This window comes from Salvia miltiorrhiza, chromosome 7 (assembly GCF_028751815.1).
Source record: "Salvia miltiorrhiza cultivar Shanhuang (shh) chromosome 7, IMPLAD_Smil_shh, whole genome shotgun sequence".
NCBI lineage: Eukaryota > Viridiplantae > Streptophyta > Magnoliopsida > Lamiales > Lamiaceae > Salvia > Salvia miltiorrhiza.
Genome location: NC_080393.1, coordinates 20877954 through 20893178, shown reverse-complemented (window position 1 = coordinate 20893178; position 15225 = coordinate 20877954). Strand labels below are relative to the sequence as shown.

The window sequence follows — 15225 nt, the reverse complement described above, 5'->3', positions numbered from 1 at the left end:
AAAATAAACATTCCTTTATATACTTTATAATTTTTATTAAATTCTTAACATTTCAGAATGTAACATTCATGATTACCAATTAATATCCTATATCTTTCATCTTTAAGTTTATTGTGAACTTTTTCTTTCTATTGACATTTATTAAGTATGAATATGAAATAATAATTTAACCTCACTTTATAATTTATGCATTCCGATTTAGATTAATTAACGAAATGAAATATTGTATGTTTTATAGGAATGTAATTTGATTCTTCCCGTAGGATTTGACTTCATGATATATATATATATATATATATATATATATATATATATATATATAATATGTTAAAATTCATGATATATTAATGTCTAAAAAATTAATATTTATATAAATTAGAATGTAGATAATAGGTTATTTCAATTTAAGGAAATAAAATATTTTAATATTAAGGAAAGATATAGCATTCAATGAGTTGTCCCTTCCTTATTTATCGTTAGAGGATAAATATGTAAATTACAAATTCAATTAAAATTTGATTATTTTCTTAATTTATGAAAATGTGTAAAATGACAAAAAAGTCCAATTATGTGCGCACATATTATGTGTATTTAGCATTATTCATGTTATAAATGAAATACAATAAAAGAAAGAAGTACAATGTTGTCAAAAAAAAAAAGAGTACAATTAAAATAAAATATTGTGTGCTTGGGGGTGGATATTCTCTGTTTATTGTTTGCATCTGTAGTCAGCAGATAGCATTACGCGGGTTTCCGCTTAGATAAGTCAAGCATGTACCTAATTAATTGTGCGTTTATGACCCATGAAATATGCATATTTTCTTGATTAATTTTCATATGTATTTCATTTTTCGGGATTTCAAGTCAATAGAGACTGTAATAATTTATATAATTAGGCCTTGAGGTTTCAATGGCCAATAATACTTTAATAATCTTTGTTTCTTGTATAGGACCACGAGCCGAACAGCTTGTGTTACCTTGTTATGGACCAATTTTCTTTTTCTTTTTCCTTTTGGTTTATGAAGCGTTAAAGGTATTAGATTTATCCAAACAATATACTTTCATTACAAGACAGCTACTTATTTAATAGTAGTATATAATTACGTCATAAACAAATCAACTGTAGGAGCGGCTACCAGGTTTTCGAATAACTTTAGTTGTGACATTTTCTTCGACCTCAACGAACTAAATCTCAAAACTAATTTTCCTCCAAAAAATAAATATAAATTCTCTAAAAAAGCACCAAAAGAATAGATTTTCTATTCATTTAACTGACTTAGCTTATTTTTAATGTTTTTTGAGAAACCAACAAGATAACAGTTTTTTAATCTTTGTTACTGGTCTTGAATGCCAAGATACCGTCTATGGGAAAAATAAATCTTAAGTGAATTCCTTTAAATTAATAAAAAGAAAAAGGTGATAATTTTTTGCAGCTTTTTCTTTATGCTGCCAAAGATAGTGAACAGATTCAAATACAACGACATATGATGATTCATTTATTCATTCGGCAATAAGTGAGGAGAAGAAAATTGATTCCCCAAAAAGATGGGCAATTTAGGCTTCAACATTTTAGTGCCCTACGCAGTCCAAGTTTTGAACGTTACGCTTTGAAATTGTCAAATAACTCATCCCTATATTTATTTAATAAACAGCCTTTGCCCTTTTCTACTTGACTGCACAAGCACACCAAAACTATCACATGATATAAAAGGAAGTTTATTAGAAATGCCAAAAGGCCTTTTATTTAAATATTAATCTGATATTTTTTTTATATATATTCACACATATTAAACACGTATTTTGTCTCTTCTTATCCATTTAATACTTGAGAACTAAGCTCCACTAAATATAGGCATTAATCTACGTTGTAGAAGATTGTTTTTACCCTATAGCATAAGCATGTGAATATATTGAATTGTGAGCTATATTTAGTTGGTATTTAATATCGTGGCGTACTGCATGACAATTGACTGCTTAATGTTTATATCCCAAAGCAGAAACAAAATTTATTTTACTGCAGCCCTAATCTATGATATAGCACAACTGGCTAGTTTACAACTAATACGTAGATGGGAAGTACGTTTATAAAGAAATATGTGTACATATTTACATGAAAATAATTAAATGACCTGACACAATTTATCACAATATAAAAATACAATTGATCTATTTGTACATATTATATATATACATAATGATATATAATATCCTTGTAATGTTCAATTTCATCCGGTTCGATTATTAATAATTTTATACTATAATTTCTTTTATACCCTAATGCAAAAACAACCTTAAGTTTTTTACGTTCAGAGCTTAAATTCATTCTGTATCTGGCACATGTTATTATTGGAATGAATGCCAATTATTGGGGGAAAAATGAATCTTTTCGTAAAGATACATTAATTGTTGGAATAAAAAAAAAAGCAAAATTATTTTGCAAGTATTCTTTACTTATACCAGTAACTAGATTGTTAGCTCAATCTCTATAGTTGTGTGAACCACCTAGGGGTGAGCATCGGTTCGGTTCGATGCAAAACCGAACCAAAAACTCAAAACCGAACCGATCCTAAAAAACGGCACCGAACCGCACCAATACAAAGTGCGAAACCGAACCGACAAAACCGTCAGTTTCGGTTCGGTTTACCAAACCGATACTAATTTTTTTTGGGGTTAGGCCGCATCTGGACTGGTCGGCGACGAGCCGATGGCTGGAATGGAATTGGAGTCGCCACGTCTGGACTGGAGTGAGACTGGAGTCGCCGCGTGACCGCGTCTGGACTGGAGTGGGAGGCGAGTCGCGGACTGGCGGAGGCAGGCGCTTTGCTGACTGCCGCAGCGAGTCGCCAGTCGGCTGGAGTCGCAGGCGGACGAGCCGACGAAGGGCGGACTACGGTCGGCGAAGAGTGGAAGGCGAGCGAGACTGTGAGATTGCCGATTGGAATGGTGAATCGGTGATTGGATAATGGAGAGAGGCTGAATCTGTGATTGGAGAATGGAGAGAGGCGAGCGGCGCCTAGAAAGGAAATCAGAATTTGAGTTAGGGTTTCATCTTTAGGTAGGTTAAAATTAGAAAATTAAATATATATTATAAAATATAAATATTTAATAAAATATTATTATTTGTCGGTTCGGTTCGGTTTAAAACCGAACCAAAACCATAGAACCGACACCGAACCAAAATTTTTCGGTTTTTAATTTCAGAAACCAAACCGAACCGACAACCAATAGAATTGGGACCGAACCGCACCAATACCCGTCGATTCGGTTCGATTTTCAGTGTCGGTTCGATTTCTGCTCACCCCTAGAACCACCTATTTGCCAAAATTTTCCAAACAAATTCGAGTGATTAATGGAAGAAGATGATAGTGCTTAATGGAACTCAAGATTCCTTCCTCTTCTTGAGAGCACTTCAATTATGCAGCAGAAGATGATATATAGTGCTTCATGGAAAATATCGATAATTTGAGTAACCAGTGATTGAGAGATAATATCCCATTGTTGCTTCACCCGAAAATTTTGCTGCTTTTCCTTCTCATCTTTCTTGTTCTATCATTTTCTGCCCAGCTACGAATTTTCTGTACTTGTTTCGAGGATTTTTTTTTTCTTTTCTTTTTGAATCAATCAAATTAGCTATTTAATTTCGCCTGACGGTATAATAGAGAATTCTTAATTCAGTAAATTGGTATTAATAATAAGAGAATTTATAACATAACTATAATACCCATATATATATATATATATATATATATATAGGGGCGGAGCCAGACTTTCGATTCAGGGGGGTCCAAATTTTTTTTAACGTAACTTTGAAAGTGTGGCGAAGTAAATCACTCATCTTTTTTAATTTTTGCAATTTCATCCCCCAATTTTTTCGATTGTCGAATTATTAACTTGAAGTTTGTGTGAATTATTTCTCCATGTAATATTCGTATTACGATGTATTTTGTAATAAAATTACTACATATTAAAAATTATGGTGCAAATACAAGATACTGTCTCTTTTCATTTGGAAAAAAAAAATATTTGAAATTATACGAAACGACGTCGTTTAGGCCTCACAAAAACGACGTCGTCTTTACTAATCCACGTGAGCTGCAATTCAACACTCTGACGATCGAAAAAAAAAATAGGGGACGTAATTGAAAAAATTGAAAAAATAGTGATTTAATTCGCCACAGTCAACAGTTACGTTAAAATTATAAATTTGAAATAGAATGTGATTTTATTTGCAAAAATCTCAAAAAACTTTGTAAGACAAAGTAGCTTTCAATATCAAATTAAAAAAATAAATATCTGGAATCCAATACAATCATGATATGTATAAATTAATTATGTGTCCACTTCTTCAAAACGTCTTAACTCTAAATATTGCATACTAATTACAGTTTAAAATAGCTCAACATAATAATAATGTAGATAAAATTATATGTTTTTTATTTTTAATATAAAATTACGAAAATACCCCTACTATTTTATAAAATCTCAGGGGGGCCCAGTGACCCCCCTGCCCCACCCCTAGCTCCGCCCCTGTATATATATATATGGCCAAGGTTCAATGAAGAAGACCTAAATGTAAGAAAGAAGAGAGAAGTAATCTCATTCGTTGATCTTATCTAATCTAACGGACATGATTTATTCACGCTATGTTCAACGAATTTTCGTTGAACATATGGGGGGTCGAAACCCAGAACCCCCAAAAATATTGTATATGTTCACGAATGTTCAACAAAAAAATCCGTTGAACATGGCGTGAATAAATCATCTCCGTTAGATTAGATAAGATCAACGGATGAGATTACTTCTCTCTTCTTTCTTACATTTAACCTTTTCCATTGAACCTAACACTGGGGCGCGCTCCAATGAGACCCCTTATGTTTAGTGAAATACTGAGGACAATTAATAAAACAATAATACTAATGAACAAGACGTATATCTAACGAACAAGATGTATATACTCATGAAAAATAAAATTTTAAAAATTGATAATGAATAAGACATATATAATGATGAACAAGGCAATATATATTAGGGCCATTTCCCTAACCGATAACCGAACCGATTATTGAACCGGTTAACCGGATCGGTTAGTCGGTTAACCGATCAAACCGATTAATCCACGATATCTCAATTTGTCCGAATTAACCGGTTTTTATTTTAAAAAAAATTCAAATCTGTAGAATGTGTTCAATAGGATTTGAACTCTTAACCTTTGAAAGAAAGAATAAGGTCTTATCCACTGCACCAACTCATAACTTATAATAATTTAGAGCAAAATTTTTGTTATAGATACTTGAAATATTAATGTATTATTTAAATTAAAATATTAAAACATAAATTAATTAATTTAATATAAAATAAACCGGTTAATCGGTTAAACCGATTAACCGATTAGTGATGAACACATTAATCGATAACCGAACCGAACCGGTAAAAACCGGTTATCGGTTAACCGAAAACCGGTTTTTTCGGTTCGGTTACGGTTAAAACTGATTAACCGGAACCGTTTTACCACCCCTAATATATATTGATGAACAATGCGGTATATACTGATGAATAACAAAATTTAAAATATTCTGTTCCTTTCAAGATTCGAACCCTGCGAAAAAAATTCTCCCTCCAGATACAATATCAACCATATGATTGATAAAATAAACGCATCAGATCGTGCCCTAGATCTCACTAAAATTAGGAGATCTCATTGGAGCGGCCCCTACTACCTTATTTTAGATTGTAATTGTCTATTTTTTAAAAAAAAGAATTAATTCTTGAAAACATATATTCTTATCATTTTGCATACTCTTTTTAATTTTTGTGATTAAAATTGTGTCACTTATGATAAGATGAAAGGAGTATTTTAAATACTGTCGCATACTGTTTTTCTGATTAGTTTTTTTTTTTTTTTTCTGTATATAATCCGACGGCCGTCCATACCCCTTCATTATGTAGGCGGAATTAATGGTTGAAAACTTTTGTTAGCTTTTAACCCCTATCGTAGTACTCATTGTATCTAAAGTCAAATGTGGGACATCAGCCATATCATCACTCAATAGTCAATGTAAATATATTAGTATCAAGTAATAATGCTCAACTATCTATCTTTCTTCTTTCCATTATAATAGATAGAAATATGTATCTTCTATCTATTATATATAATGAAAATATTTTCTATCGAACCTCAAAAAAAAAAAAAGATCTAGACACCACAAAAGTTCTCTATTTTAAGTGATAATTTTAAGGATTTGGAGTTTTTATCTTTTCTAAATTCTTCATTTCATTTTTTTCCTTAATTTTTAAATTTTATTTTCAATCATCACCAATCAATTAATGTGGATGTTACAATAGCATAATGCCATAATTCGTGGCAATTTATTAAAATAAATATATAATTATATTACCTTTTATTCTTAAAAGAACAAATATATAATTTATGGCAATTAATCACTACTTTTTAATACTTAAAAATAAATATATAAATGTATTAGTAGTTTTTTTTTTCTTACAAAATAAAATATAAATATATTATGTGCGTTCTTCACTTTTAGATACACTTCCGCTTTTATAAAATAAAATTATTTATTTATGCTTATAATATCTTTTATTCTAGAATTTTAGATTTTACTTCTAAAAGATAGTGCTATCATACATATTAAATTAACCTAAAATTATTGATTTTTACAATCTCCACAATTAAAAAACTTACAAATATATAACTCAATTTACTCATTATGTCGCATGGGTTGTGTACTAGTATTAAGCTTCCTCACTCATTCACGTTGCTAAATTTGAAGATTAATTTTATTGAATTGATTAATTTCTAATAATTATCAAATTATCAGTCTTTTAACAACGCAATATTTTTGGTGTTCTAACAACGCAATATTATATGATCTGTTTTTTTCAATCTTTTAACATTGCTAAATTTGGAGATTTTGTTAAATTGATTAATGTATAGTAATTGTCTCTAATTATCACTCTTTTAACAACTCAAGATTATATGTTGAAGAGACCTAGTAGCAAGAAAATTAAGGCACCAAAGAATGGTTCAAGTCTCACTAGCTATCTTATATATCTAAAAAAAAAATTTATAATATATATATTATTAAGTTTACATATATAAAAATTTTTATTTCTTTTCCTTTATAAATACACATCATATTTGTTATATTTTTTAACCTACAAAAATCCTCTCTTTTTCTTAACGTATTTCATCCATTGTTAATCACTAAAATTCCATCTTTCTTAATTTAGTTTGCCTTTTAATTTCCTAGTTATTGCTCGATTTTACTTTTTGAAATTTTTACAATTTTTTGGTATAATCATAATTTTATACTCCCTCCGTCCACGAAAGAACTTCATATCTTTCCTTTTTGGGACGTTCACAAAAGAACTTCCTACCTATTTTTGGACTATACCCCACCACTTATAACCTTCTTACTTTTCACTTTTCACAATTCTCAATATTAATTATAACACCTTTTCACCACTCTCAGTCTCAGTACACTCAACTACCTTTTATCCACTCTCAATACACTAAACAATATTTTTTCTTAAAACTCGTGCCACTCCCTCCTAAGAAGTTCTTTCATGGACGGAGGGAGTATTTATTTTTAATTAAAATAATTATGTCCAAGAAAACTTAACAACTTCTGAAGCCTTGATAAACCACTGAAACCGACATAAACCGGCAATGATGATGACCAGCTCTAGAGTAATATTGTGATTTTCAGATTTTGGTTTCGAATAAATAAATAAAGATTAGGTGATATAAATCCCCCGTCCCTCAACAGGCTTGGACTCTTCAGCGCCAATAACTGTTTTTACACTATAAAGTCTTTTGGGCGATGCTATGAATATGATACATTAATTTACTTTTAATGTTTTTATACTAACAAAGTCCTTTGGCGACGCTACATTACATTAATTTACTTTTTCTATTTTCTAACAGGCTTAGTTCCAATGTGTATTGAAAAGCGTACACAAAAATTCAAAATTTCATTTGCTGCTACTTTATTTAACGAGTGGTGTTACATAGGAATTTCTCATATAAATGAGGGGGCAGAAGTAGTCTAGTGTCACTGTTAAACTGGTGATAAAGTCAATTGGTGTTAGGTCAATTGGTGTTAGGTCGACACTGTGCAGTTATAACTTATAAGACAGATGTCTAACAACAAAGCTACGAGTACCCAAGAAAAGGGGATGTCGGTGCAATTACAAAGGCAGGAGCATCAGCACGATTACATTGAGATTCTGGACTATTAACAGGCACCACCAAAACTGGACGTACTCAAACAATTTTCCAAGATGATGGATGGGATCAACTGTAACTCAAAAATATCATCAATTCTATAACAATACTTCTAACCCAGTATTATACTATATGATAAACGAGCGATCCAGCCTACAAGAGTCATGCCAGGGATAATCAAAATCATGGATCTTGGCCGCCTGTCTGAAGGTTCAGAATTTGTGAAACTACAAGCCTCGATAGCTCGCCAATTGCCGCCTGGACCTGATAATCATCTGGATCTCTTTGCTGATACAATCCTGATGATTGTGAGCTAAATCTGCCGAATTCTACTGCAGCAACGTTTGTCTTGGTGGTTGTAGAAATGACTCTCTCCAAATCTGACTGTGCTAGTGGTCTAGGCTCCTAAAATAGAAAAGCCACCACAATAATGATACACTTTTTAGTATCCCATATATTTAAAGCTAATGCATTCATAACATCACCAAAAAGGGACAACATATAGTTGGATAGTCCAGCAAAATTTCAGATTTAGGCAATCGCAAAATGATAACAACAGACACAAGGAACAATCAAGTGAAGGAAACCAAATAAACCCCCTTCCAAAATTGTTGTTTACCATGGAGATTTAAGGGTAATTGTTATATAAGGACGTTTGGAGGGATCTACAGCTTTAAGGGCGTTATTGCAACTTAGCTCTACATCAAGATATGTTTCGTTAACTTAGCTCTACATCAAGATATGTTTCGTTATATAAGAGGACATAACTAATTGTGAATTCCTTACAAGGCTGATTTCAGCAATACATTTTGTGCCATGTATGAATATCAAGCTTAGGGAAATGGATTTAGCTGCAAGAATATTAGAAAAAACACAAAGAAATACAAATAATTACCTTTGACGGTTTTCCGGATTTCTCATCATCAAGCAATTCCCGTATTGGAAAATATGCAGCTTTTTTACAGAGCTCAAGAAGATCTGAACCAGTATAACCTTCACATAGTCCAGCTATGCGATCATAATTAATGTCATCTTCAACCGTCTCATCCTTCAATATCACCTTCAGTATAGCAACCCTATCCTTACGATCAGGCATCCCAATTTCAAATGCCTGCGGAAGGCGTCTAAGAATCGCTTCATCAAGTTCTGATGGACGATTGGTTGCAGCTAGTACCATAACACGAGCATTTTCTACACATAAAAATGCATACCTAATTTAATTTAACTTTAATATGAAAGAACTAACACATAAGGTTTCACCATAACTAACATTGAGAGTTCAACTAGAAATATTGTGAGAAAGCAGAAAACATAAAATATTATCGAGAGTGATCAACAGAAAACTCACGGTCTGTGGTGAAACCATCCCACAAAGCCATGAATTCAGTTTTCATGTTTGTTAGTGCTTCATGGTCTGAAGATTTGCGTTGACCAAGAAAACTGTCCACTTCATCAATAAAAATGATTGCGGGCTGAAGTTTGTAGGCCAAGGTGAACACAGCAGTCACTGCAGCAATAAGTACAGAACAATCATTACAAAAAATAGAATAGATGTATTATCCACAAGATCAAATCTTGTTTGTATGCTGTATCGCCTTGAGGTTCAAGTAACCACATGGAGTAGTGCTAATATAAGACTCAGTAACCAGAGCATTCAATAAAACAAAGGAAGAATTTATCATAATATCGTGTTCATCATTCAATTTCAGATAGATAAAAGTCAGTCGATAACCTAAAAGATGCAGCAGCAAGAACATTAATAGAGTTGACGCACCTAGTTTTTGTGCATCACCAAACCATTTGCTCATTAGATTGCCTATTCTGACATTAATGAAGACAGCTCCAGACTCTTTCGCAATTGCTTTAGCAAGCATTGTCTTCCCAGTACCGGGTGGTCCATACAGCAGAACTCCTTTTTGTGGACCAAGAAGCTTCCCATGAGAAAATAGTTCAGGTCTTCGCAGCGGAAGAATAACTAATTCAAATAATGCTTGTTTAATGGCATCCAATCCTCCAATGCTGTCAAATTTGACATCTATGTGCTCTGGGTTGACTACATCACAAGCTACAATATCCTACGAATATTTGAGTACATGAGTATTAAGGTCAGAATAGACGCCCCCGGCATTAAGAACAAAATGCAAGCTTGCAGCAATTTATGAAGTCGAACATTAGCAGATGGTGTGATTTTAATTACAAGTAGAATCTTCAAAACCCAAACACGTGTAATGTATTTGTTACTTTGCATAAGGATTAAATCCAATCCCACTTCCAACATAAACGCGAACGATTCAATGAAAACATAAAAAGAGAAAAATAGCTTCAGAATTTACTTCTTGTTACCTCTAGATTATTATTTTGAATAGAAGCATCAGGCATACAATTTCGGAAACTTGCCCAGGCCAATAAAGACAGTTTGAACTGACTTTATCTTCACACAACTCTTACAAGTATTCAACCTATAATTCCAAAACATATTGAACACCCAAAAAAGTAAAATCAAGCATAATCTAGCTAAACTGTATCTATATATGTTAATTCCACCACATTATACTTAAAATAATTCAAGTTAAAGAGATTGAAAGACGCCAGTAAGTACTCTCGCATTACTTAATTCCAACCAAGAATACAAAAATCATTGATGTTTCAAATAATTCCCAAAACTAAAATTAACGATATGCACACATCCGTAACTGCAACGAAACGAAAAGAATAAGATACGAAGAAAACCTCATACGAATTGGTTTGAATAAGAGGACGGCCTAAGCGCTTGGCGATCTCCTTCTTCTGTTCTAGGGCCTTTTTGGAGGCTTCGCGATTGGGGTCCAATTGCTTCAGCCCCACGAACAGCACCAGACAACTGAGAGCGGCGCTCGCCGCGTACAGAATCAACTCTTGCACGATTTTTGTCTCTCCCGAATTGTTTCTCATTGTATATTGGAGAATTGGTTCTGCTTGATTTTGATTCCACTCCCCTTTTCTGGTAGGGATTTCGGAATTTTATCTGCGGTTTTATGGGAAAGGATACAGAAGAAAACTTGGGGGCGAGGGCACCCTTTCCTATTGGCGGCGGTTATTTACTGGGCTCTTAGTCTTCACTTGGTTTTTAAGGGCCGGTATATGGGTTGAGCCCAACTATTAATGGGCTTTATCTCTTTTTCAGAACAATGGGCTTTATCTGTTTGGTAATTAATTTTGAAATAAATTTTTAAATATTTTTGCAATGTAAATACTCTCTCCGTCCCGGCCAAAACGCTACATTTGCTTTTCGGCACGGGATTTAAGGAGTTGTAGATTAATGTTTTAAGTGTGTAATAATAAAGTGATAAAGTAATAGAGAGAAAGTAATAAAGTGGTAAAGTAAGAAAAAGAAGGTAATAAAGTGATAAAGTATGAGAGAAAATGTAATAAATAAATACTTAATCTATATAATATTTATATAATATATAAAACACCAGTTTAACGTAAACTTTTTCCCACCAAATTTTCTCTTTCTTCATCTTTCTTTTTCAATTTTGCTTCTTTTTTAAAAATCATCAATTTTAATTCATTAAAATATATTCAATATGGATGTTAAACTAAAGATAACGAAAAGATCTTTAATTTGATGTAAAAATTACAAAAAATAAATTTAAAATAAATAAGTTATTATCATTTAAAGTCATAAATTTATTTCTTTTTCTCTCTCCTCTCTCATCTATCATCTTCTCTCTCTTAAATCCATTCTTTTGAATTTTACGGTTATATCTTTTCCCTATTTCATTCCCTTTTCTTTATTAATTTAATTTTATTTTTATAGTATTTTTATTAGACATCATTTTTAATATTTATGCGACTAAAAAGATTAAACTTATAATTTGTTCATTTTAGAACTTTTTAGCTTAAAAGTAAATTTTTAAAGGTGATATTTAGATTTGTATAAATTTATAGGAGTAAATCTTAGAATATTATATGATACATAATGATACTCATTATCATTTACTTGCTTTTGATATTTGATGATTTTTATATTTATACACAATATCAATTATATTTACTTACATTTAATATGTATATTTATTTATTTAAAATATCACTCACTTTTAATATTAGTCATGCATCGCACGAGCGGGCGTACTAGTACTCCATAAAAGAGGAGTTTTCTCACTCCACTTTTTTCTTCCATTTTTCTCTCTCTTCTCCCATCAATTTTTTTTTATTATTTTTTTCTCTTTTCTTTTTATAATTTTAATTCTTTTCTAAACATTGTCAAATTTAATTTATAAAAAAATATTCAATGTGTATCTTAAGTTTAAGTTCGTCATAAGATCTTTAATATGGTATAAAAATTATCAAAAATTAATTTAAAACGAATAAGTTATTAAAATTTTAAAATATTTTCATTATCAAATAATTTAAAATAATTTAATAACTATAATTATCATTACACTTTATACATAATTGAAAATTACGTTTTTAAATTCGAAATTTTATTGGGTAATTAGTATTTTATTTTTAAACCATATTTTGCATTTATTATATTTTATTTATGTTTATTATTTATATTTATTTATTTAAACATATCATTTAATTTCGATTTCGCCAAATATAGAAATATAGCATCTTCGTTGGAACGACCCGAAAAAAAATATGTAGCATCTTGGGCAGGACGGAGAGAGTATCATTTATTGCCTAACAGGATGCCTTAATGATATTAGAATATGCAAAGTCATGAAATGCATATAGGATAGTGTTTATTGTCTTCTTTTTTTCTTTTTCTTTTTTTGACTTGGGGGAGTTGGGGAGGGGGAGCAGTGGGGTTCGAACCCGGGACCTCACTGTTCACACACAGGAGGTCGCACCGCTTGGTGTCCCATTGGGGACAAGAATATGCAAAGTCATGAAATGCATATAGGATAGTGTTTATTGTCTATGTGCTAACAATTGCGTTGCCTACCACTATCAATGGTCTAAAACTTTAATGTCTACCTCAGTTCATAATAAATGTAATTTTTTTTATCATTTTCGTTAATTTATAATAAGTGTAGCTTTTAATTTAGACATATATTTTTATACTTTATCTCATTCACAAAATATTTACAAAAAAATTCATCTCACAAACCATTTATTAATAATCTAACAAATCAATTCGATGAGATGAACTCTTTCTCCACTTATATACATCTTCCAATATATTTTTAAAACTTGCGTCTTCTTTTTCAGGCTACACTTATCATAGGTGTGGGAAGTATATTTTTCTCTTGATAATGGGATAGCGTAAATTTCATTCACGTGCAATAAAATTTGATCGTTCGATCTGATCTACCGGTGAAATAATATGACCGCTCGGACAGTCAGATTATCTAGCCACCTACCGATTAGATATGCTCTTGACTGATAGCTATCAAATCGTTGTCTTTCTTAAATTTTGTATACACATTTATGATTGATAACTGTCAAATAGATCAAATATGTAAGATTTTCACAAAAAATTAATCAAATTTATTAAGATTAAAAGATAAAATAGATTCTTCGCTTATAAAATAAAATATTTTTAACATACAATTTAAGAAATAGTATGATATTTTTATCTCTTCCACATAAAAAAAATAATTGGTACAGAAAAGGAAGGCATTTAGTTGTGGTTGAAAAGATTTTACAGCCATCCATTACGAATCCATATTATAATGATGAGTAATGGTACTAGGGATGTCAATGCAGCCTGAAACTGATAAACATGCATTTTTACCTCATGGTGTGTCATTTTTGATGTTTAGTTATGAGGATTTTGTGTGTTTGTTGATTTATTTGAGCTTATATTGGTTTTTGGTCAAGAACTTGTCACTTGCTTGTGTTTGAACGTATTTTTCAGAAATAAAGAAGAAGAATTTGGAAGATTTGTCTGAAATAGAAGTTGTAGTTCGTCTCGATAGGAGTTCGTGAGTGCAAACGGTTCGTAAATCGGAGTTCGGACGAGGGAGAACGAGCCAAAACAAAATCACTGCGCAAGGCCGCGCGAGGTCGCGCGGTCCAGGCACGCGGCCGCGCGACCCAGCCAGACCTGCTGGACAGCGCGCGCGGGCTCGGCGCGCGGGCGCGCGACCCGGCCGCGCGAGACGCCGTTTTTCCGCCCAAAATTCGTTTTTTTTGTGATTTTGGGTATTTTTGAGAGCTACAAGACCTAGGGCATATAAATACTCCCCAAGAACTTATTCTCTGCAACTTTTATCAGCTTGTATCATTTTTTACTTTTCCTGAGAGCTGTGAGAGACGGAGAACGGAGCAAGAGCAAGATTGAAGAATCTCAACTCTACTACGGTTTTATCGTTGAATGTTTATTTGTATTTTTGAGATATTGATTTTTAGTCATATGTCTATGTGTGGCTAGAATCCCTTTTTCCCAGGGTTTAGGGAAACATGGTTTGAATTTCTGACTATTTGATTCAATTAATTGGATTGTTATTCCTTTCTATGTTCTTGTTTTAATTGTTTGCTTTATTGATTGGCCACCAATTTAGCATAATCATAGGTTTTAATTTGATATCGGGAGATGATAATTATTACCTGAACTAAGAACATAGAATACATATATTTAATTCTAAAGGGAATTGATATTTGTGAGGGCGTTAATCCTATGAGCTTTTAGGAGTTGCATGTTAGAAGTGCGATCCGGGGACGGTAGCCTTGCATGTAATCAACGGTTTGTATGCCACGGGAGTGGGTATAAACTAGCTTAGAGATTGCCGTAGAAATCGTCTTATTAATTGAATTGAACATGTTAGTTAGGAGAATCTGCTGAAACCTTTACCTTGGGAAATCTTCTCCTTTCTGTTTCTCTGTTTCACAGCTTGATTTATTTTCTTTCCTGCTGTTTTACTTATTTTATTCTTTAAAAACAAAAACTCTTAATTTCGTTTGTCCAGATAGAGTAGAATAATTTAGGATAGGCATTGATAATAATTAGTCTCTGTGGAATACGACCTTGCTTGCTACTGTACACA

At 32.0% G+C, this 15225-nt stretch overlaps 1 protein-coding gene across 1 annotated transcript; it reads right to left on the bottom strand.

Moving 5' to 3' along the window:
* Nucleotides 1–8160: 8160 nt before the first annotated feature.
* LOC130993350 (uncharacterized) lies at nt 8161–11324 on the bottom strand. The gene is made up of 5 exons (XM_057918207.1): nt 10976–11324; nt 10020–10320; nt 9594–9752; nt 9141–9436; nt 8161–8650 (listed from the first exon to the last, which is right to left on the bottom strand). Exons 1-5 carry the CDS (start codon nt 11174–11176, stop codon nt 8429–8431), a joined length of 1179 nt encoding a protein of 392 aa, XP_057774190.1. The 5' UTR covers nt 11177–11324; the 3' UTR covers nt 8161–8428.
* Nucleotides 11325–15225: the final 3901 nt, after the last annotated feature.

Coding starts and splice junctions, on each gene's coding strand:
- LOC130993350 (XM_057918207.1), bottom strand. CDS start 11,176: ATGAGAAACAATTCGGGAGAGACAAAAATCGTGCAAGAGTTGATTCTG. Junction 9,437..9,593: donor GGATGGTTTCACCACAGACC/GTGAGTTTTCTG, acceptor TTTTATGTGTAG/AAAATGCTCGTGTTATGGTA. Junction 8,651..9,140: donor AATCCGGAAAACCGTCAAAG/GTAATTATTTGT, acceptor TTTCTATTTTAG/GAGCCTAGACCACTAGCACA.